The sequence below is a fragment of the Diadema antillarum genome, unplaced genomic scaffold (genome assembly GCF_040938485.1).
Source record: "Diadema antillarum isolate AM-2024a unplaced genomic scaffold, OU_Dant_1.0 seq00001280_RagTag, whole genome shotgun sequence".
NCBI classification, from domain to species: Eukaryota; Metazoa; Echinodermata; class Echinoidea; order Diadematoida; family Diadematidae; genus Diadema; species Diadema antillarum.
Genome location: NW_027272060.1, coordinates 25,644 through 51,578, shown reverse-complemented (window position 1 = coordinate 51,578; position 25,935 = coordinate 25,644). Strand labels below are relative to the sequence as shown.

Here is a 25,935-nt window from a genome sequence, read left to right as displayed (position 1 = left end):
TGATGGAATCCCATTTTCTTTGCCCATTGTCACTCATTTACTCAACTGTCAGACTTCATGCAGTGGTAGACTCGCGCCATCACTTTCTCTGAGCTTGCAGTGAAATCAAGACATATTCATATCATGCCATGTGATATCATATCATATTTCTGGGTTTTCCTGAACACTCAAAGCCTTCACAATCTCTTCTGGTCTTTTTTTTTTTTTAACAGTGATAATATCAGATTGGAAATAATTGACCTAACAAAGTACTACTTGCCCCATCAAGACTGGCCTTTTTTTACTTTCCAGTTTTGCTAGAAATGTGACATTGCTATCTCAAGTCCTAATCAGGACTTTTTCAGCCCATGCCACCAGAGAGTCTAGTCTGTGGCTGCTAAAGGTATTCTGAGTAGATTGACATGAATGTAACTTAATAGACTTATTTAAGAAACGATCATTCCTTTTAAGTATTTCAGTACTTTTTTTGTATTCAAATTCATTCTTCATATTCATATTTTCATACTGAAAGACCAGCCAGATAGATTTTTGCCAGTATGTGAATAAATGTGTCATCCTTGTTGAGGATGATTATAAAACAGGAACTAAGAATGAAAGAGATCAAATAATTTGGGACCTACAATTGATATATAATTCAGGAAGAAAAACAATAGTAGGATAGGAGAAGCTTCTCTTCCCTTTAGTGCAAGAAAAGGACATAGATCTCTTTTGAATTGTGAAAAAGAAACAATGTATAATAAAAAAAATGTTGGAAAAAAACTTTTGACACTTTCTGTCCCCTACCTACCCAACACCTCCCCCGCCCCCACCCCCACCCCCTCCTCCACCCCAAGAAAAGAAAGGGGAAAAGGGACAAATAACCATCAATGTCATGTTATATGCTTATAGTGTGAAATATCCCAATGTGTTGTACAAGTCTGTCATTATTCAGAGAGTCTTCCCTTCTGGCAATGTTTCTATCTCTCTCTCATTTATCATCACCATTCATATCTCCTCATATCCTCTCTCTCTCTCTCCAAAAATCCAAACAACCCCAACCCCCCCCCCCCCCACCCCTCAAAAAAAAAAAATGTTTTGTACCCAAGATGATAGTGGCAACGAAGGTGACGCGGAAAGTAAGTTTTGCTGCATATTCATTCTCATTCCACGGCTTCTCACCATGCATTCGACACGCATCAAACGTTCATGCTTGTTTTTCACATCAGTCTGCCACATGTTTGTAATCACTCATGCATGTCTTGTTACCATTCATCATTTTGCCATTGATTTGCTGTTCATTTTTTTTTTTTTTAGTGCAGATTTTGCTTCCCTCATTGCATCAATCAGCCATTTCATCACTTCCATGGAATAATGGCCTAATTTAATTGATACAGTGCAGAATTTATGTTGATGTTCCCTTGTGCATTTAGTGATGAATAAGTTATCAGTGTGGTTTGAATGTTCTGTTTGAGCATCCAATCTAGAGGCTGCTGGTAGTAATAGCTTCAGCCCAGCTTTGCATGTTAACCATTGCTAGGAGTAATCTAGGCTGTGTGTGTGTGTGTGTGTGTGTGTGTGTGTGTGTGTGTGTGTGTGTGTGCATACGTGAGTCTCTGAGAACTTCTAAGACGAGGCTTTATGTGAATTCAAGCAACGTCACATTTTATCAAAGTAGAGATTTAAAAAAAAACCACCCTGTCTATTATTGTTGACAGCGTACAAATGTGGGTGAATGATGAATATGACATATTGTTTATTTACCACATCCACTCATGTAACAAAGCAATTCCATTGAGCGAGTCGTTCACACATCATTTTGTTTTCATCACATATTTGACAGCATCACATCACATATATGTAGGTGAACTGAGTCCTCATATTTGACAGCATCACATCACATATATGTAGGTGAACTGAGTCCTCACTCCAAATTTTGAAATGGTATTTGTATGGGAGCACAAATAATGCACTGTATGATATGGGATTTCACATTTTTACACCAGGCAAAGTTGGTCATATGATATTATGGCATCTTCTGTCTCCAAGATAGTTCATAGCAGCAGCATATTTAAGATCAAGCTAAAATGGAATTAAAACATGCAGTCCATTTCTTTTTGTAGGTTTGTGGTATCACTCCAGATATACACCGTCCACTATGAAGTTTTCTTTGATTGAGATTGAAATAGATTTAAGATATGTGCTACTATAGATTATTTGCATTGATAAAAAGTTTGATTGAAAACAATAAATATATGATTACTTTAAGAAGAAGTGGTTGAAAAAAAGCATGCAGTATGTATTCAAGGAGCCGTTTTTGTAGTACTACAGCTGTATGTGTGTTATAGCTAATCTTGAGTCTTAACCGTTACAGGCACTTAACTTGCCAAGTTTTTTCATCACCACTCAGTAATCCATCCAAGGTTGACTGAGTTGTAGATTGGCAAGCCTACCCAAGTGTAGCAATAGACCTCATTCCACACCAGGAAGGGCTTGTTGATACAAAAGGGATTAGGGGGATTAGGTAATCTCTATTTGTTGACAATCAATTACTCGACATCTGTGAAGAAATTACTTCAGAGTGCTTGCCAGTTGTTAGAACAAAACAGAGTAAGGGTTCAACGAGAATCTTCAAATTTAACTACTGCCTGATGTCCTTTAGCTGAACAAGAGACTTCGAAGCCCCTAGATAGTTGTGATGACAATTGTGTGACATGCAAACATGGCTGACAGATAACAACATTTGCTAACTCCAGAAAGTGAAAGTTAATGTGTACTACTAATTTCATCCTTTTAGAGAATGAGTATAACGATACACCAGTTTAAACTGAAATTACGAGGTTCATTTTATATTCCAGAAATCCCCTTCCATTGGCAATCCTCACCTAATCCATGTACCCTTCTACCAACCTCTGACCCCCTCCTTACCTTCCCTACCAACCCCCTTCCAGTATCTAATCCTTTGACAAAGTGTAAGATATGGTCCTGCACCTCACCTCAAATCTAATCCCCCACATTAATTACTCAAATACTGATGTCCATTGCACATCAAGTGCTATGTATACAAAATATTGATATTCATATATTGAAGAGAAATTATTGGTTACCTGGCATTGCATCTTAGTATCATATACACACTTTTGAGTTTTGCAAAATTGAAAAACTGTTCGATGGTTGTGATGTGCAACATAACTCTTTTATTTTCAAATCTGCGTGAATGAAATTTCTAGTCAAGATTGAATTTGAATATTTTTTCTGGGTATCCATGTACTTATGGGTAGTTAATGACCCAAAACATTTCAAATTTACAATAGATTATGATGTACAGTACCAGAATGAGGCTAGAGAGATCATTTGTGTCCATTACAAACGATGACATAAGTTACTTTCTACAAGTGTTGATGTACTTTGAAAGAAAATGTTTCCACATAATTTACATTTCATGAAAGTAAATCTACCAATGAGAAAATTTTTGTGCATGGCAGACATGAGGGAAACTAAAGAAAAGTGGAATGGCCAAGGGTATCTGTGGCTTTATAATAAGTTTCATGAAATCTTCTAGAAGATGTTGTTTTTCTTGGTATTGGATTATGCATGAGATGAATTGGCAAAGTGTTTCATATTTGTTTGTATGTTCAGTGTTTAGTGCATGCTGCATGTTCTGTGAATTGTTATGTGAAAGCATGATTTTTAACACTTCCATGCAGTAGTGATGCTTATTTTTTTAAGTATCAGAGCATCATATGTTTGTTTGTTTTTTCTCATTCAATATGGTGACATGAAGCAGAGAGAAGGATACTACAAAGCTTAGATATTGGAATGCATTGCAATGTGTAAATCTACCTTATCTATGTAGATGCTAATTTGATGTTGTTGTTTTTTTGTGTTGAAAAAAAATGCTATTTCTTTTTCACATGTATCTCTTCTGTCGCAATCTCTGTTTTCTCTAAGCCAGTCTTAGAGGAAGCTTCCCTGAAATGACTATAACAGTGAAGAGAAATAATGCTGCAAATCAGAAATGCAAAGTATGATAAAACAGTGTTATAAGCTGTCAAGTTTAGGATGCATTTAGGTCTTAAAGAGGCAATCTGTGGTGCTTGTTTTTAATTTGGCTCTTGGGATCTTTTCAGCACTTGTTGCTTTATTGGTCAGTACTTAGTGGCTTAGCACTTTGTAGTTTTATATATATTTCTTTCATTTTTTTTTCTTTTTAATGCTAAGTGAGTTACATCATGGATTATACAGAAGAGCTTGCAACTATCATCTGCACAGCCTTCATTTTTCTTAAACTTATGTCTATATGTGATTTGCTAGTGCCCTGCAAAGATCTTTTTTCATCTTTGGGAGAATGCTAAAATTACAAGCATTTATTTCACATGAGTGTGGATTGAAAATGCCATTGCTTCCAGATTGAAATGAGTATAAAATATTTACCAATAAGATATTACCTGCAGAAATTTTGATCGTATAATATACAAATATTAATCATATTTTCCCCCCGATGCTCTCTGATGTAACAAATTTTATTGTTGTGTTGTTTGATTGGCTTTGTTTTGTTTTCTTTTGGTTTGCTACGCTTTTGTGCAAAGTATGAAAAAGATACAAATTCATAAATATGGCTTTGATGTCCTTATGTCAGCAAGGTATTTATTAAAAATAAAAATGAATTTGAACTTATTAGAAATGTAACCCAGCCTCCCCCTTTTTTTTTCTTCCATGCGTGGTTCCCATAGATACACTGACAGTAGAGAAGCCAGCGTTGCCCAAGGAGCTGAAGAAAAAGAAGAACAAGGAGCAGATGAAGAATGGTGAGATGCCATCGTGGGCCAGCAAGTTCCTCCAGTCTAACAACATCAAGGCATCAGTGGACATCAAGTTTGACCCAGAGGCGGGAGCAGGAGGAGGAGGAGGAGGAGGAGGAGGAGGAGGAGGAGGCAAAGAATCATCCGGGTGAGTAATCTCTTTCTTCCGGTGGATGGCACAAATTTCATCTCATTTTTCTTGTTCTCCCTCTCCAAAGGGACCAGGAGGGCATGGGTTGGTATCTGGGTATCCATTTGCTCAAAGTTCAAAGTTCAAATTCATGTTTATTTCCATCAAATAAACAGAGAAAATCATGTATATACAATGTAAAAGGAGAACATATTTGCAATAATTGCAAAAACATGAAATTAGCAAAATACATGTGATAATGAGTAACAAAAAGAAGAACACATAATTGTATTGTTTTAATGTGTGTTGCTTGTTACATAAATGGTTTCATTTGAATACGAGTCAACAGATAGGATGTATTGAAGATTTTGGTTTGCTTATCAGGATCACAAATTTTATTGAATTTTGTAGGGACGTAATGGACATAGCCAAATACTGTGAAGTTTCTTCAGTTTCAAATGATCATTTTGTACTTACTGTTAAGGTGTTTCATTTTAGAGAGACAAGTGAATGTTGTAACAAGACAGATATTTCATTTCATTTGTATTTCAATTTAGATACTCGAGATTCATGAAATTCAAATTTATGAAGTTCTTCCGTCGAGATGTTTTCATTGCAACTGATTGACAAATTGCCCTACATCGACGTAAATAAGCACTGAATTGATCAGTGTTTTAGTAGTAGCCATGATAAAAAATCATGGGCGTACATACTCGAGCAGGATTCGAACCCACGACCTCCTGATCACCGGACAGGCGTCATCTCCACTAGACCACCGAGCTTTCGCCCAACAGCAAGTGTTGGTTCTAATCCTTATAGCATGCAGCGGGTACTGCTTTGTTATTCAAATTTGAATAACAAAGCAGTACCCGCTGCATGCTATAAGGATTAGAACCAACACTTGCTGTCGGGCGAAAGCTCGGTGGTGTAGTGGAGATGACGCCTGTCCGGTGATCAGGAGGTCGTGGGTTCGAATCCTGCTCGAGTATGTACGCCCATGATTTTTTATCATGGCTACTACTAAAACACTGATCAATTCAGTGCTTATTTACGTCGATGTAGGGCAATTTGTCAATCAGTTGCAATTCATGAAATTTTCCAGATATTTCTCAATTGTGTAATTCAAAATTTGGAATGCTCCTCATAACAAATAGCATGTCCAGTGTTTTATATCATTTATTTCTTCTTTCTTTAATGAAAACTACAAATATGCTAGAATCATAGCCAGTATTTGCAAGTGACTGAGGGACTATGTGACATTATTCAAGTATGTTGAATTATAATCATGTACATACATGTTTTTCCCTCCCATGTTGTTTTCCACTACAGAGGCTCAGGAGACAGCAAAGACCACACAGCAGAAGACAAAGTGTAATGAGATGAAATGTTTTTTTCAGTGGCAGCACAGATCTGTCACACTCCATTTACAGATTTTCCAGTGGGAAATGTGGCAGTATTTATGATCTTGTTTGTATATTTGTCAACAGTTTTGCGTTATGCAGGAGAGTTATGTGTATTTTAAACCCAAACACTAAAGACTGAAATGTGTCAGAATTTGGTACCATCACCCACAAGTATTCCAAGATGTGGTTAGGGGTCATCAGGTAGAAAATGATTTCATGAATACCTCTGCCTAGTGCTTACCACATAGATTTGCAGAATATGACCCGAGGAGAAATTTATAGCATGGCAGTATGATTTGATTTGAAACGGAAGAAATGAGTGCAAATCAGTGGTAAAGTCATTGTTGCAATATTACAAATGATGATTGTGTGATGTAATTTATGCACATTAAACATTTTGGGTGTAGGAATCTACATTCACTTCAGGAAGGTGTGCATGTGGTCAGATATATTTTGTACAGGAGTGGATTTTTGTATGTATATTTTGTGAATTATGAAAGCATAATTATATTTGTGCATTTGTATGGAATGGCAGTAATGTTGCAGCATTGTGTCAGAGCTGCACCAAGGTTTTCTGCAATGTTTTAGAGCGAGTACTACATTTTGTGACAAGCAACTGCACTGTTAAATAAGATGGAATCTGTGCATTTTCTCTATTCTTACTCTTATGTACAGGATTTTTTGCTCATCTAGCTGCCTGTAAAATATGTAAGGGTGGATTGTGAATGTGTTGCATGCATATTTTGCAAGTCATGATTAAAGGGAATCTTGTGTGTCTTGACTTCTTTGTGGATTTTCTGAGTATTTTAAGCAGTTTTTGATTATCTTTCCTGCAGTGGAAAACATGTTGTGAGCAATAAAAGATGTTTAAAGAGAAATGCCATCCCACTGTCAAATTGACTTTCATACACAGAGTAGCTGTTACAGGACACTTTCATTTAAATCAAACAAGAAATTAGAAAGCTACAAAATTTCAGACAAAGCTAAAATAAATCAAGCAATTAGTGATGACTTTGTAAAAGGCAGGTGAACTGTCCACAAAAACAATGATGTAATTGTAATTTTTCAGTTCACAAATCAATGTCAGAGTTATAAGACAAAACATCACCTTTGTTTGCATATGACATGTCATTGCAATCAAAATCATAGCATTATTAGAATGTGTTAAGCTTCCAACAATCTGTAAATTTGTTTTCATTTTTAATGAAAATACTACTGGTTTTGTTTTCTGTTACAATCTATGTTTCTTATGACAGTCTACTTGAATGCTAAGTGAGGCAAGCCGTCCATAAAGCAGCAGTACCATCTATGTTATTAGTGCAGACCATGGAGATTCATTGTGCGATCTGTAAAATTTTGTACAGTATTCATTCTGGTTCATTCTCAGCTGCCGTGTGGCCTTTTGATACTGTTGTAACAGAATTTGTATTCATGATATGCCTCATTTATTGATGAAGTTCTCGACATTCCAGTACATTATATATTCAGTGCCTGATGGATGAAATTAATGCATGACTATTTATCTGTCAAATCGACTTGAATCCTGTGATCACAGTTTTTCTTGCACTCATTGAATCTTCAGGTTCCTGGAGTAAATTGATTTGTACAGAAAAATAATCCAGAAATGTCTTTCAGCTGTCCAAGGTGTATATTATTCTCCAGCTGGGCTCTGTGGGATTTGTGTGCTTTAAAAATTTGTCATGATAGTTTTTCCTAGATAGGACGCGTACCACTTACTGTGCACCTTTGCTAAGAACCATAACTGCAATTGATATTCAGGTTGTGTGTTGTCTATCCTTTTGAAAGATGTGCATTATTTGTAAATATATACAACCTGCCAATATTCACCTCATATATCGACTATCCACTTGCGTGAACACCAGGAATATATTGCGTGAGCTAGGAGCATATTACATGACTCGACGGTTAGGGTGTCATTATTTCATGGTGGAAAGGAATTCATCTTTTGGAATAGACAAAAGGATGTCTAATTTCATAGTCAACATTCATTCTACACTGTCCTGAGGGAAACCAACCAACCGAATAGCAAAATAAAAACAGCAAAGGAACTAAGAAGATGCATTATTATGACTCTTTCAAATTTAGTTGAATATGCACTGTCAGTGACAAAATAACCAGTCTAGGGTGTCACGAGTAGCTACCATATTCATGACCTTCACATAGAACTCTGACCACTCATTGTTTTAATTCAGACAGTAAAATAGTCTGGGGAAAATGGACAAAGCTGCTGTGAATGCACTACCCCTCTGAATAGACACAATATTTAGGTCAGCAGCAGAATCAGAAGCAATAGATATAACGGATATTATTGGAACTTGGGACAGTGTATTATGAATGTCATGATCATACTTAAATATTGCCTCAAGTCATTCAAACAGTCCGTCAGGATGTCTCAATGAAAGCTTACCTTATATACTTGGCAGCCATCAACTGAGATGCAAGGGGGAAGATAGATCCCTTTTTGTCTTTTTTTTAAAGGGAAATGAGGACATGTCTCATTAAAGGTATGTGTATTTAAATAGAAATTGCTAAAGAATTGATTGTCGGTTGCAAGCAATATTTTGTGTGTATGTGTCTTTGGCTCTGACATGTCATACTGATGATTTCAGCAAAAGAAGTACATGTATCAACGAGCGTGAAAGGTTTGATTTCAAAGAGAGAGAGAGAAAAAAAAGCGAATTCGATTTCACACCACCATCAGCTGTTTTATATAGGACCTCATGTGTGTGTATGTGTGTCTGTTCTGTATATGGGATGATGATGATGATGATGATGATGATGATGATGATGATGATGATGATGATGATGATGTGGCTGTCTGTGTGTGTGTGTGTGTGTGTGTGTATGTTGCGTGAGTGTTTGTTGTCAGTCAGGTGGTAGTCAGATTTTAAATAGCCGTCCCCTGCCTGGAAGAAGAATGTAGAGAGGTTGATTCCCCCCACCCACCGACATACTGTGTAGATCATGGGGAGTACCAGCGGTGAGTGATTAATGTCAAACTGTGACGAGTCTTGTTCAAATCAAACTTCTTGCTAAGCCACAGACCCACGTGTAGTTTCGGTTTCTGTTTTAAAAAACAACGCTAGTCTATTTAAATACTGAAAAAAAAACATCAACAAAGACTCGAACGTCTGCTTTCTGTCTATTGTACATAACATTGTCTCGAGTATATTTTTTACAAATATGACGCTCTTCTGTCAGTTTATAAATAATTTTATTGTTTTGTTTTTCTGTGTGTCTGCCTCTCATGGTAACACTTTCAAAACAAGTTGTAAATAGCTAACTTAATAAACAGCTCTATGATTTCAGACACTGCATACCGATGTGTTCTTGTATTTTTTCCTCTTGGTGTCTACCTCTTTATGTCTACCAACTACCATGCCCCTTGGTACTAGAATCAATTATTTTTTTTTAATGTACTTCTGATATATTTTAGAGCATGACCAGTTTTTCTTTATGCTTTGATGCTCTGACAATACAATACTGTCATGTGTACACACACACACACACACACACACGTTTCACTATATATATATATATATATATATATATATATATATATATATATATATATATGTGTATATATATATATATATATGTATATAGGGGGAGATTTTTTTTTCTCTTCTTTTTTACCAAGCAACACAATACATCAACACCGGAGCACTAACATTTTTTAATAGCTTTCCAGTGTGCTTGTACGATACGAACACTCCGTACTAGAACACACCGTACTAGAACACACAATTGAAGAAAATGTACCCCTCCCCTTGCCCGGCTGTCACACCTGCGTTCTCCATCGCGCGCTCTCTATCCCAACTTACAAAACTTCTCAGATCATGCTCCGCAGTGAACTTTGACCCTTCTCCCTCTGGCTCATTCCTTCACGCACTATCACCTGCTCCCATTTCTCCCATTCCGTAATTGGAAATGAGCCTTTCACCGCATTATACCCCATCGAAAGCAAAATACGCTCTATCACCATAATATTTGGGTATCGATATCAACATTTTGTATCAATAAATGATTCCATTATCCAATTATGGAATAAATCCCGATAATAATCATAGAATCAATTGAATCAACTATCATTAATCGAGTTAATGGGCATTATATATCTGTAATGTATATATTGTAAATGTATTAGGTCCTGTTGACCTATTATCAAGAATTGATTCCATTATTCAATAATTTTTGTTGGGACGAGTATATGAATGCAATTATTGTGCATTATTTTTGTAGCGTATACTAATTAGAAATTTGGCAAAATGACAGTGCCAAAAATTATTTTGTAACATTTTGTAATATGTTTGAAATGTGTCACGCACCTAGCAAACAATATCTGAATGTTCAAATGTAATCAAGTATGAATGATGGAATCGACATATGAATAATGATATTGCGTGAAACAAAAAAAAAATCGATAATGCCTCGGTGCTTATAAGCAGACGATACATTTTCAATGGCTGAATAGTGGTATTTTCTCAGTCTGAATAGTGGTATTTTCTCGCAGATGCATTCAAGACAAGAAAAATATACTTTCATTTTTAAAGGTTTAAACCTTTATTTCAGATGTCAATACATCAATACAATGTAAGAGTTTGCCACTTTGTAGTCTGTTCTTCTTTTTCTTTCTTTAGTAACATGGCACTTTTTTCTATTGTGTACCAGTGGGTAAAATTCACGCATATATTGTACATGACATGTAGATTCCAGTCTTCCCTGGAAGAGAATAAGTATGAGATAATAACTGATACTAAAGTCATCAGTAAAGGAAGTCACCTGAATAAAGCAAGGTATAGATCATTATGCAAGCAAAAATAGCCTTCAAAGTTTACCAGAGTTCTACAATTGAACAAAAAGTTTGACCATTTTGATTAAAAAAAGTAAAAAACAAATTCGTACAGGCCTTCACTGACCTTGAAGTAAATAGAGAATACTCTGTGTGTAATTGTACAGCATCGATGTACCATAATCATTCACGCCTTTTCGCAGTTTCGATTTGTAATTATTAGGAAGATGTATATAGCATGTCAATCGTCCTTTTCTTTCTATAGACACGATCACATTCTGTATACGATCGTCTGATGTAAATTTCTCCAAGACAGAAAAGATATAGCAGGAGAAAAAAACAACAACAATAAATCAGGAAAGCATGCAAGTTGTATCCTGCTTTGATCATCCCAACAACTTCAAACAGAATTTCACCGCAACACAATTTCATCACTCACTTTGACATTGACTTTTATTCATGTACAAATCTTCGGCCATGCGTTTTGCAGTAAGCAAGATATTCTTATATAATTTCAATGATAACGACATATTGTATTTGCTGCGGGCCTTCCATGCTTGAGTCCTCCCAGTTGCCTTTTTTTAACAGCAAATAATGGACATAAAGTAATGCATAATAATGTGCTGCCAAAAAAAAAAAAAGTTTTTCTCTTTTGGTGCAACGAGTATTCCCGGATTGTTACTCACATGACATAATGACAGTTTTGTTCTTCGTGGAAATTGATTGTTTGGATTTGATAGAATAGACTATTTGGATTTAATAGAATTAGTAATATTACAGAAAGCAGAGATTAGAAGGAAACTTGCACACTTGTGTATAATATGAAATGTGTTCACAGAACACAACTGACGATTAATCAGCAGCCCCACAATCTGCGACGCTGGATGCCGCGCAGATTGCGAGCTTTTAAAATGACTACATGCAACGTAAATGCATGTTGACTTATGTTGACTGATGTTGGCCATGATACCCTCGACATCACTTACAATAATATGTGGCCAAATGAATACCTAAATATGTGGCATATATTCATTTGACAATAAATGCAGTAATTTTCTTGTATTTTTCTTCCGATCACTTTGATACGCCTACTAAAAAAAAAAAAAAAAAAAAAAAAAAAAAGAGAGAGAGAGAGAGAGAAAGAAACCGAAACAAAGATTCTGACATATTATATGTCAGTCACTGCTGGATTAACAGAAGACATTGCATTAAAAAAAAAAATGTAAGCTATGCTCACTCTAGGGGAAGGTGCATTCCAATGAATTTTGGATACATGTATTCCTAGCTCTTTAGCAGTGATTGACAATGACATCATTTACATCTTGGTTTGAAAAGCTTTTTGTCGGCGCATTCAAGTAATTTGGAGAAAATTGTACGAAGAATTATCATAAAATATACGACACATATTTAGGTATTTTGGTCAAATAAGATTAGTGATGACCAAGGTACTATATTCAACATAAGTCAATTTGCATTTGCATTGCATATCTCTCGGTCCTTTAATCATAATATTAGTCATTGAATTATACACTTAATAATCTGTCATCGGATTCTTCTCACTGTTTATAACCGTCATTGTTTGCATTTTTCACGTCCCTCACCATAGTTTCTATTTCCATTGATACCGTATCTTAGATACATAATAATATAGTTTGTCAAGTGTTCGGCTGACGCGTTACTTTGTTTCCTCTTTGCCCGAGTTTCCCATTATTAGCAAATAATACACATATACAGTCTCTTATATAAGATAAAACACAAGGATATGTGATTATAATAAACTGGCGTCTGGCAAGATTAAGATAAGAGAAAAATAAGATAAGGACAACAGATCTCGAATAATGACAAGGAAAAATTCTGATGAAAGAGAGACCAGTCCTTGCACGCTCAATGTAGATCACAAAATAAACATAATCAAACCGGTAAAAACAACAAACAACAAAACAACAAACAAAGAAACAAAGGAAAGCACAAACTCAAGCGGACATAATCGCCTGATGAAAGGACCGTGGCGATATCAAACAACAAAAGTTATACAAACTTTCTTTCCACATTATTACGAAGAGTCACAATTAAAACATAATCGAAACTGAGTCGACTTGATTTACACATATTATTGTCAAGCAGACTGGGACGCGAATTACATTTCTGCGCACGCCTGCCCTCAATGTCGGCCAGAGTTTAGACTCTCACACCTCATTAATTTATAGGCAACCTACTTTACAGACGAATTGCCGATTTCATGAAGTTGATAAATGATTAACGCTACGTGATATCTACGGAAGTGAGAGCATAGAAAATGGAAAAACAAAATATCAAACTTGATCAAAGTCTACATTCTATATGATAATAGTCAAAGTCAGCTAACCCATCCAGTAACTGCGGCGTAATTTAAGGTCAGGAGTGTTTCATTGATAATATATGTAAAGGCATACATACGCATACATAACACATACAAATATAGCACATGAATGCCATACACTTTGAGGAATGGCTGTGAAATATAGACGGAGTTTAGCCCTCTGTTTTGCAGGATATATTGCAAAAAACCATCAACGATATAACGTGAGCAATGACATGCGGACATGTGCTTATCTTTCAAGAGTGAATTAAACTTTTACCATTTTCGATTTAAACTGGTATAATCTGTTATCATAACATCTTCCAAAATCATGATTGTATGATATTATTATAGACATGATACACACTCTGCAATCTTTTTTTTATCTGCGCTCAACTCTCTTCAAGAATTCAGCGTGGGTTTTTGTCCGTACAAAGAACAGTAAAAGGAAATAATGCTCACTCAGCGAAAAATACAAGCGTGACCACTTCAATGACAAGCAAAGCTCTTTCGACACGTGAAGCAAACATCGACGTTCATGTCATGCGACTTTGTAAGAGCGTTTCGTGAGGTTTAAACTCCGTGAAAAAGACACATTCCGCAAAAAATAAGTCAACAAAAACCTCAAAGATATTTCTATGGATATTAGTATTTAGTTTGTCCGCATACCATTCATTTCATTGATAAAAGCATACAAATTTGCAGTGAACACTGCGGCTACTGTCACAACAATGTAAATTCAGAAATTTATGCAAGTCTTTTGGAAGACTGCACACACGTACACACTGTCTCACAAACACACACACTCACGCGCATATAATTATATATATATATATATATATATATATATATATATGTGTGTGTGTGTGTGTGTGTGTGTGTGTGTGTGGTAAAATGTCATCCTAAAATCTTCTAACTCAAAGCATTATTTCGCAATGTGCTTTCAAGATATTCAAACCAAGAACTCAATTTCACAAATTGTACGCGTTTGTCTTCCACACTGAGAGAAATTACACGCTCAGTATATATTCTCTTTCGGTCTTGGTCATTGCTAGAAAATGGTCTTGCTTTGATCTCTCTGAGCTGCACCGACATGAAGACTGCAGAAAAACTGTTTTTTTTTAGTGCGCTCAGTCGAGTTGAAACAAAATATGAAAATACGACATGAAATTATAATTAGGATTTGATGATAGAATTTATACTGAACTAATGACACGTGACTACTTATTCATCCACGAATATTGCTCTCCAACTTCAGCCATGAATCTGTCATTATCAAATCACCAAAACTTGATAATCTTAACAACGTATTGTACAAAGTCATCATGCCAAAGAATATGAAAAAAAAAAAATGAACATGGGTTTGCAACAAACTCCATGCGAGTCATCAAGACTGTCTGGTTATCTTTCAACCAGAAACAACACCATATAAAATGGCATATATATTTGTACACATTACATGCATGCCATATATCATATAAAATGTGTCGTTTGAAACCTTGGACCGTAACGGCCTTCTTTCGCCTCAGTCAACCGCCTCAACCCGGTCATCCGTGGTCCGACTTGGCGATCTTGTGCGTTGCCTTGAGTTGTCGGAATCTCCTCTGGACATAGTAGTAGAAGTGGTAGTCGTATTTAAGCTCTGACCGCACTCTTTGTCTCACCTCGGGCGGAGATGTGGACTTCTTCCGGCGAACATCTGTCGCCGAGACACGATGATAGAAAATCAAAATAGACCAAAACGAAAAAATAGATAAAATAAAAAAAATCAAACTGAACTCATCGATCGGTATTAATGTGATTGTATTCGACATATACTGACTATATATGTACAATGTTTTTTTTTCTTTATTTTTTTCATTTCTTTTCCAAACACTACATCTTTCGGTATTCTAAACAAATCTTAAGTACCGGTATAACTTGCATTTACATACAACCATAACTCTAATGCTACTCATATTAGAATAAATAACGATTTTTATCGTAATTATCATAATGATAATTTACACTTTTTCAATCCTCAATTTTTGTTTCAATTTCAATTTACTTCTGCAACTTTTTTAATAGAATACAATATGAAAACGAAACGATTTACACTAATCATGATAACCTGACGAGAATAATAATTGTTATTGTAGTATTGTTAATGAATATAACAAAATTATTTTAAAAAAAAATCAACCAGTAAATATCATCACGAGCATTATAATACTTAATTGCAATAATAAAGATGACTATACTGTTACTATCATCATCTGTCGTGGATGCTTTGTTTTTCTCATTCTCCTTTTCTTCATACTTTTTCCTTAAAAAAAAAGAGAAAAAAATCTATAATTTGTTCTCCCATCCATATGAACAATGTTTTGCGAACAAATTAGCACTGAAAAAAAAATGTAACTAAAGTCAGACACGAAGATTTGCAACACTCATTAACAAGAGAATGCCGAATAGAAAATAGAAATCACTGCAGTAATAACTCATAGCAGTATTATCTCAATATCACATGCCACGTTCTTGACAGATGTGCCACGCACATATTACCTATACTAGTAATTCTGACTCACAGAGGACATTTTCATTGAAATGTTGACGCTGTCCTGATGATGCTGTTGAGGTGCACCTGTTCATTGATTTGAAAATGAATGAATAAAGTACCTCTGTAGAGGAAAAAAAAATATTCATTGAACCCCCTACTCCCCCTACCCCTCCCCCCCCCCCCCCCCCGGTGAAAAAAAGAAATTAAAAAAAAAGTTCACTTTGGGTACTGAAAAGAAAATCGAAAAAAAAGTGACATAATATTTTCGCTCGAGTTTCACTGTTGCTCTCATCTGAACTCATTTCAACGTTGCTCCAAATGGAAAGAGGGATGGTTACCATTCTCAACATTCGCCACGTGCGATGGGAACTTCGTCACTCTCCGAAACAAGTCGGGTAAGAGCTTTTCAGCCAATTGCACCGTCTCCTTGTACTCCTCCATCAAACCCACGAACACGAAGAATTCATTGACGTTGGACATGGCCCGGTCCATTGATTTCTTGGATGGCTCGCTGTGAGGAAAAAAATGAGCAAACAAACAATTTTCATATTCAATATGAGCGATGCAATCATAATTATGTAAAACATACATTGCTTTACATTTTAAAGTGAGAATCGGGTCTAGGTTTGAAATACACCATTCAGCAGAACAGAAACAAACTAACAAAACTGTGAAAGTCTCATTAAAGGGATGGTGTTTCCGGTTTGCAACAATTTTATGATGTTTTTAGAGGGACCCACCTTTTATTTGGATAGTTTTGTTTTACTTTTTCTTGGATATCTCAGCCATTTTAAAACCAATTTTTATCAAATAAACTTTGAATTCCTCTTACAATTGTATGTTCTTTGACATTTCACAAAGTGGTTAAGTATCCCGCAAAAAGTCAAAACCTGATCCTCACCTCAGCTGATACCATCCCTTTAAACTCGAGATAGAAAGAGCAAAAAGTTACGAAATTCTTATCTTTCAGAAGGGCTGGGTATTCAGGGGCTTTTCGACATCCTGCATGAAAAGAGCAAATAACCCAAAACTAAAATACTTTGAAATTCAACTGTTTACCTTGTAGTTTATAGAATCTATAGTTGATAACAAAGCTGAGTGAGAGCAACGTAAAGTGTGCGAAGGCTAGAAGCCAACATCCGAGTAGTACATGTATAATGTTTTTGGGAATACACTCTTTGGTGGTGTATTTCAGTATGTATATACTATAATTATGGAGTAGTTAGATACTCAGAGACAATGGACAGGGACTTTACTCGTTCGTAGTTGGGAGGATATATTGGGGAATCCTTCTGATATAGTACATGTCTGCAGTACAAGCAAGTGCATGGTGTTCGTGGTTAGTCTACTTGGAAAGAGGGCAGTGATGTTTATGTGATACAGTGATACAGTTATTTTTATTTATGTGAGATCGTTGATCAAGACGCAGGGGTTAGACAGTCATAACAGTGGAATGTGTGCCGACATGTGATTGATGAGGAGTGAGAGGGGAAACCGGACTTGGGTGGGTTGATGATGACAGAATCATAACATTCAGTGGTTAGTGGATGTTACAGTACAGTCAATAATTTGATGCAAAGCTTACACAACAAGATTTGATACATACAAACACACACGCGCACACACCCACAAATAGTTTCCACTCAATCTACTTTACCATGAAATGAAGAACTAACTGTAAATCAAGTAATTTGTGGAGTTTATGAAAACAGACTTACGAGCAGATTTCGTCGTAGCCACAAAACCATTTAACGAGCTGGTTGCGTTCAAAACAGTCACTTCTGTTCTGGAGAACACACTGATCGAAAGACTGAAATGAATAACAAAAAAGAGAGTGCATCAGAAAAAAAAAATGATATGCTACCAATCTATTGTAAAGTACTGGTCGCACAAACCTTCTGGTAGTAACAGTGGAAACAGTGGAAACAATAATGGAAATGAAAACATATGAATCATTAGTATCGTAAGCATTACCATTTATAGGCGGAGACGTAAATATGGCATAGGGATCGAATGTTCAATAATGAGAGTAAATTAAAAATCACACATATCTGTGGATAAGACTATCAAATTTGAATGCATATAATATATGACCAAAAGATGGAAGTGCGATTCCAACGGTAAATGACGCAGTAACTTAATTAACTATGGCTGCACTTTGTAGGTCCTCATCGGAATGAATGATAAAAAACGACGAGATGCTAAAATTACTTTATGCTTTTGCGTGGTTCTGATTTAAATAAAAAACCAAGCAGTCAGCGGGTAAAAGTTCTAATCAAGATACTGTCTCGTTACTGATTCAAGTTTGAACCAATCTCAACTGAATGCTAAATTCTGCATCGATATTAGTCACGGGAGCTGGTTAAATCAATCAAACTCAATCACTTGATTTCTTTACACATTCGGAGAATGATATTTCGGAGTTAAGAGTCAAGAGTGACTATGTGAACTCCACGACACACATCATCGCTACAAGTTAGAAGTTTTGTTTTATTTTGTCGAGTCTTTAATTCTTTTCTTACCACGTCTCCAGATCTGCGATCGACCAAGCCGTAAGCTGCGTAGGCCATCTCAAAGGGGTCCCTGATAATACTAAACATCAAGGGGTTGGTGTTTCTGCAGATAATCACGGGGAGGAATAACAATACAAAGACCTTAAAAGGATCATATAGTTTTGGTGGAGACGTAACTTCTCTTTTCTGACATTTTCGGTGAGATAATGACAAACTTTTAATGAAAATATGAAAGAGTACGTAATTCCACGAGGACTTCAACATTATTTGATGAAAATTGGTTTTGAAATGACTGAGATACCTCAAACAGACGGATGGTAATAAAAGGAGGGACCCACTTTTTATTACCATCACTTTGTTTTTGTTTCTTTGTGTTTTTTTATGTTTCAGCCATTCCAAAGCCATTCCTTAGAATAGTATGCTTTGTACTATTTCACAAGTAGTTTCTGGATATTTCGCAAAGAGTTACAAGCCCAACCCTCATCTCCACCAATACTACACCACCCCTTTCACTCATGCACCTGCACGTCTAGTGTGTACACATGACTACATCGCGTTCAAACGTGATTTACTTTCGCGAGTAATCGCGCAAAACCAGTGAATGCTCGTTATTTGAAAAGGAATTAAGGCGTCGCGAATGAATGATTTGACAACATAATGCAAACAGACCGATCTCGTTCTACCTGAGTGTTGTAGTTTCACTCGTTGTTACTTTCTAAAAATGCAACAGCCACGGTGGAATGAACAGAATTGTCAATGGTCAATCAAGGGGTCGTTTCTCTTTTCCAAAGGCTGTCTTCAGCGACTGCAAGCAATTTTCGCTACATACGGGACTTAAATGCATGCCCCGTATAATATAATTTCGACAGTTAACCACCCACGAACAATAACTCCATTAGAAACCCTTTCCCTGCGATACCCCCCAGAAATGATTGTCCTCTAGCTCTTTAAAAGAATATATCTCCTCTCAGATAAGCCAATAGCCATTTAGTAAGACATTCTTCAAGCTGATGATAAAGCGTATGTTGTCAAGGCACGGCAACTTTATGTTAAGATAGTTTAATGGATGCGGTTTAGGTATGGCTGCAGCTGTAACACAGTTATAAGCCTGGATTTGGCAAAGTGTCCAAAACCTTGTTTGCACATTATATACTTACATCATTAAAACCGGTGTGAAGTAGAAGTGACCACTGAAAAGCGCCGGGGAATAGATATCACTGACAATGTGGGATAGTTTTTGTTCTGGTTCGTTAGTCTGCACATGAAGAAAGAAAAGATAAAATACAAATTCACTATTTAACATCGGCATTTCGTTTCTTATAAAGAAAGTGTTTATTCGGGTGCGAGATGATCGGCACCAGTTTTTGCAAGCGGGCTGAAATCACCTTCCTATGAGAGTGTGTTTATTTCTGTTAAAACATTGCCCCCGATTTTATGACAAAACGATAGTTGATTTAGAAATACACTCAGATACTGTTTACTTGAGCATTGAGTAGTGATGCCAAGGTATCATCCGGTTAAGTTGTTCAATGAGGGCATTAACTGAAGATCATTCGGTAAGCTGGGTGCGGTTCATCGGGGGCCCGTCTATACGTTAACCGCCGTGTTGGCTTTTCCACAGGCGGGTTACAGACAAGTCAATCTTCTTAAGGGATTGTATAGTTTTGATTGAAATGGGAATTGAGGTTATACATTTTTGCAAGATAATTAAAAATTACTTTTATGAAACACAAAAGAGCATACATTCCCACCCCATTTCCTTCAGTCGTCAAAGAGAAATGAGGAGCTTTGTAGAGCATGTCAGGAATCCCTTCGCTCCATGTTCTGTCCATTGTGTTCACACATTAATATGCAGTTCCAAGAGCATCCAGGTGCTAAACTTGGAAGAATCAGACCCATGACATTAGCGATCAAACTTCTCTTTGACCACCGAACAAAACTGAATGGGGTTTCCTACAAAATAGAGCTAAGATGATCTTAAGACTCTGAAGGAGCATGTAGACAGTTTAATCATATTAGAAATTACCAATGTGAAAATCCAATTGTATTATATATATATATATATATATATATATATATATATATATATATATATATATATTGTATTTGAGGGGGAGAGGTAGAGACATACTGTTTAATTGTGTTTCTGTGTGTACATTTACAACAGAGGGAGGGTGATAGAGAAAATGAGGCCAAATTTCCGGACATAGATTATGGATCTACTGCATTCAATTAATGCGCGCTCGTTTCAGAGAACAGAAGCCTTTCTCTCATAAAGTAGCCCTCCCTGCATAGCTGTGTCATCGATGCTATCACTATACAAGACCACTGAAGATCAATGATTAAAACTAATCGGGATTATGAGGTCGTCTTGGCCTTCATCCCACCACAGCATCATGGTAGCATAATAGAATCAAAAGTACAAAAGAAGTCTTTTAAACGATCCGACAGGGGGATCTTTTTGCATTAGCAGGAGTATTAAGTTCACCCGTCAAGGATGGTGGTTGTGATCCTCATCATTATTGTCAGATTACTCAAACGGATGGCTTGTTACAATAAGTTGATATTTCTTAAAGATATTAAAAATCAATTAATTTTAAACGAATAATCATTCAAACTGAACTCTAAATACAAATAAGTAGTATCATAATGAAGAATGGCAAATGGAGTTTAAATAATTGATATCTTATGTATTGTATTCTCTCATTATCATTCACATTTCTAGAGCTACGCAAATGACGTTAACACATGCACGTAATATTACAAAATGATTCTTGCAGTTACAGTGAACACAGTCATTAATTATTAGGGGGGAAAGGTATAGATAAATGAGTTTTATTGGTGTCAAGATAGTGCTGGTATCCATGAAAACACTTCACACAGTTCCGTACTTTCTGCTGTACTCTAACTAATGCCTCCCCCATTATAAGAGGATTTCTGATGACTTCTTAAGCCCTGTTCGTAGTTTTTGAATGTCACCTATAAGCTTAATAGCGTGCTTCCTGAGATGACAAATCTCCGTGTATTGTCCTTTTTCTTCTTTCTGCATTCAAACACTGACCAAGTTTACCTTGTATAGTGATTGTATCAAGCAGCGTTACCTCCCTAAATTGACTAAGTTTATACTTTCTGAAGAGCCCGTTGATTTTACCCCATACAGCAAGAGGAAGTCATCTCAAGGAGTAGATTAAGATGTATTGTGATGTTAATCAGAGGGTTAATTGTAACGGAGATGTGTTTATTATTCGTAAGCGCCTCCATTTACCCCTCCTTGTGATGCTGTTATTCACAGAGCTGGGAGGGGATGGGGTTTGGGGTGCGTTACGCTCCAGTCTTACAAAGGTGCTTATGTCAAAGTCATTTCCCCTTCTCAATTACAGTCAATAGGATTACGCCCGGACACTGTGATGCTAATACGAGATGAACAGACTTTGCTGTCTTGAGAGACATTATGAGCTTAAGTTCAAAAGAAACTTTCAGAGCACGATCATCGTTTACCTCCTGGTTCTCTAAATCTACAGTTTTTTTTTTTTTTCAGCCAAAGGAGACGTTTTTCTGCATCAAATAATTTCAGAGTTCTCATTGTGACTTTTAAGTTCAACTAAAATTTAATGAATCATGGGATAAAAATAATTCATTTTCTATAGGCCTAGATGTATTGTGCATAATGAAAGAGTTTTGCAGCCGCAACATTGCCGTCGAATTCAATCATCCACTCGATTTGCATGAGCCTAATGCGACTTGGGACAATATTGCGCTGCTCCTCAAAAGCATGTAGAATTTGAAATGTTCTGATTTCTTGAACTTTTTTTTTTTGTAATAAAAATATTTACTGCTTTGATTGTTTGACTTTGTACTCGAACAATGACCAGAGATGCCCTTTTGCAGGAATAAATGTTGTTTGATCAGACGACGCTATCCAGAGGTAGCATGGTAATGTTATCATGAAAGCGCAGACATGGAGGAAGAGGGGCGTGGTGAATCTGAATCTGAATCTGAACACCAAGTCTAACGTGTATATAGGATCTAATGATGTGTGCATCCCATCCTCTCTTCCTGTAGAACATGGCGGTGTAAAATTGGTGTCTGGGCGTTTTCCTGCAGCGAGAGTTCAGATGTTGCGGATCCTGTAACGTGTGATGATATTGCACGAGACGGTTTCACACGTCATATGCTTCTTGTCAAGCAGCGGAATGCCGCTATATACACCATGAGAATTAACAAATTTTCAGTGTCTTCGGTCGTGTAGTTCAAAATTCTTTATTACCATCCGCTGGTCGGATCGAGCGATGTCAGGTGTATAATGAAGGGTAATTTGTCTCAGATTCGCGAGACATCAAGACCCGATGCTTGTCGTTGACTATGTACCAGCGAAAACATCTACAGGGGGAGGGGATCCGCCCCTCCCCCGGACAAAACAAAAAACAAAGCAAAACTTAGGCGCGTACAGTCATAAAAATTTGATTTATTTGGAGTGTTTTCGAGGTTATTTTTCTCCGGTTTCATTATTTTGTGCCATGTTTGGCACGTATCAAGAAGAGAAACACAAATCAAAAACAGTTGCAGTCATGCACAAAAATACATTGATAAAGTCACTCGCGTTTGAGATGTAATACAATTACACCCACAAGAATGTGTTTTCTATCTATCTGCTATCTATCTATCTATCTATCTATCTATCTATCTATCTATCTATCTATATCTATCTATCTATCCATCTATCTATCTTTTTATTAACATAATCTACTCACATATAGGTGTAAACATACATGATACTAATAATACAACACGCGCCCCTGTTTGCTGCCTTGTTCCAGGGAGAGGGTAGCTTCTTGTCGACGGCCCTGACACGATGTTAGTGTCCCTATTGAGTTAATAATTATCAAGGCGAAAATTCTGGTTCTCTTCGCTCGCCAGATATGAGTACTAATTACGCCAGGGCTGTTAGCAAGAGGTAGGGAGATGGGCACCACCCTGCTTGTACTCTGCACTCACCATATCCGTGATTTCGTCTGGATAAACAATGACCGTCAAGGAACTCGTCTCCCTGATGGCGCTACCGACCAGGGACACAAACTCGTCTGATCCACAACCAGGCACAGCATTATTAAGGATCACGTGACTCTGAGAGGGGATTTCACAAAGAAGGAGAAAAAATAAGAAAACATACATTACATCCAATTGTGATTTTTTAAACGCTTAAGAAATCCTTTTTTAAATGAAAAAATAATGATCTACAAACTACTAAGTATAATATAGGGCGTAGCTGGGACTGGGTCCAACGTGTCATCAATGTCTATAAACAAAGACAATTTTGATAACAACAAAAGAAAAAGAGTGCATAATACACGCGAACGACACCGTAGAAACAAACGACGATCGGGCGCGGTCTTTAATTCCATGATATAAAGACAGAAATTTTCGCTTTCGCAGGAAAGAAATTGCGCTTTTAGAAAGCCGACGCGACGCCTCGGGGAAAACAGTGTTTTTGTGTATGTGTGTTTGTTTGGGTTTGTTTTTTTTTTGTTTCAGGTGGTGCCTCCATGTCAGTGGGTTGCAAATTCGAATCTCTATTCATTGCACAATACCAGATTATCAATGTCGCGACGTGATAGAAGTGCATTGGTTCCGCCAATTAAGCACTCTTCTCTTTAAGCATTCTCTCTACGTTTGTCAGTACCACTAGAAACTAAGTATAATGATAATCAAATAACGGCGATTTATCCATAATTTGTTTTTTTTCCTCTCCCACTCTCAAAATGTCCCAACAGCTTCCATTACCAAAAGTAGCTTACTGATATGTATATATGCATGCTGCAGAGTCAAGATAGACATTCAATAAAGGTAATCCTTATTCTTCTATAAAATTCGCATTCTGGTATACCGCCGACTGGCTTGAGACGGTTTACAGATCCATCACTATACAACAACCTCGGTAGGCTACTGTATACAATCTCAGAGAATTCTAGCAATTTTGTCTTGTAGAAATAAAGAACAGCAGAGGAATAACAGTCTTGTTCATGAAGTACGGGGACCGATCTATTAATGTGAAGAGAGTCCTCGATCTGTGATTTTGAGGTGACAATACTTTGCATAAGATGGCTTCCGATCTTCGTTTGGCTTCGTCGACTTCGTATACATTATAGTGTCGAGGGATATTATACATTATTATGCTTTCTGTAAATGGAGAAGCCCCTTTAAGATTTCGAACATTACAATGGACAGCACTGAAACGAAGACACACGTGTGGTCACGAGGCCCGGCCGTTATGCATGGCTTGCTCTGATGTGGGCTGGGCCTTACACATGGTGAAATGGAGGGAGTAACAGAAGCCAAGTGTGATGACGATTTGAGTCTATGTATATCGATCGCGTCTCACAATCATGATCGCGATACCTGTTAAGTGAGTTCGCAGTTTTCCACGACTGTCTCCTGCGTATGAGGTGTATTGGATGCGGCAACGCCCACTCTGTGTTATACAGAGTCGGCTTCGGCAATGATAGAATAAATCAAACAAACGTCATGGTATCTGGGTGTTGCACGAAGACATCCCCCCCCCCAAAAAAAAAAGTAAAGGAATTTTCCTGTTTTTATATGTTTTCAACGTATATCGATAGTCCGGTCGATTGCAACCACATCATACAAATAAAATCAGATAATGATTTCATTACCTCACATCCAGGTCTTCCACTGGGATGTAAACAATAGGCTATATGATTGAAGTCATGCCTTGTAGCTTGATAATGCAACAACTACAGAAGCCTTCACCCTTCAACAAATCCAAAAGCCAATATTGATCGCGTGTTACAATACCGGAGCATGGTATTTTTTTTTTTTTTTTTTCATGATACCACTGAAAAACAAAAACAAAAGAAATGAATAAAAATTTGTATGTGTAAGTCGATGGCAGACATGATAGGTGGTGCCGCTATCACCACATTTTGTGGTGAAAAAAAATGGTTGTGATCAAATATTATTGTTTCATGATAGAAAAGTGAAACTGACCTCAAAGACCCAACACGGACTTACTTGACATTCCATTTTTTTTTGTGACGTCTGTCATTCTCTTCGTTTGATTTGGCGTCATGTATAGTCAACTTGAACGTTAGAATGTCGATGCACTTTAAACACGTGTCTTGTGAGAGCTTTCATACCCAAAGAAATTTAGACACATTATACCTAAAAAAAAACCTCTGCCTTTCACATGATACACTTGCCCTGGGCTGTAACTAATCGGGATTCATTTGTGCTGTTGTCGTCATCGCCCTCATCGTCGTTGTTGTTGTTGTGTTTCCTTTATTGTGTCACCAATTAATGAAGTGTCTGTTTTGTTTGTCACTTTCTATGGTTCTTCCATTTCCTTACGTTCTTTGGCAAAAGAACGATTACACGAGGGAGCAAAATACATAGTACAATGGACTTTA

General features: G+C 36.8%; 2 protein-coding genes across 2 annotated transcripts in view; one reads left to right on the top strand and one right to left on the bottom strand.

Annotated features, from left to right (window-relative positions):
* The window catches only part of LOC139745634 (uncharacterized), a 42,797-nt gene extending 36,514 nt beyond the window's left edge, over window positions 1–6,283 (top strand). The window contains exons 28-30 of the mRNA XM_071656033.1: window positions 1,086–1,115; window positions 4,710–4,926; window positions 6,238–6,283. Of these exons, the coding sequence (XP_071512134.1) occupies window positions 1,086–1,115; window positions 4,710–4,926; window positions 6,238–6,283 (293 nt within the window). The remainder of the gene's footprint in view (window positions 1–1,085; window positions 1,116–4,709; window positions 4,927–6,237) is intronic.
* Window positions 6,284–15,009: 8,726 nt separating this feature from the next.
* The window catches only part of LOC139745633 (uronyl 2-sulfotransferase-like), a 36,119-nt gene continuing 25,193 nt past the window's right edge, over window positions 15,010–25,935 (bottom strand). The window contains exons 3-8 of the mRNA XM_071656032.1: window positions 23,507–23,635; window positions 19,669–19,766; window positions 18,521–18,614; window positions 17,717–17,808; window positions 16,337–16,509; window positions 15,010–15,161 (exon numbers count right to left, since the gene is read on the bottom strand). Of these exons, the coding sequence (XP_071512133.1) occupies window positions 15,010–15,161; window positions 16,337–16,509; window positions 17,717–17,808; window positions 18,521–18,614; window positions 19,669–19,766; window positions 23,507–23,635 (738 nt within the window). The remainder of the gene's footprint in view (window positions 15,162–16,336; window positions 16,510–17,716; window positions 17,809–18,520; window positions 18,615–19,668; window positions 19,767–23,506; window positions 23,636–25,935) is intronic.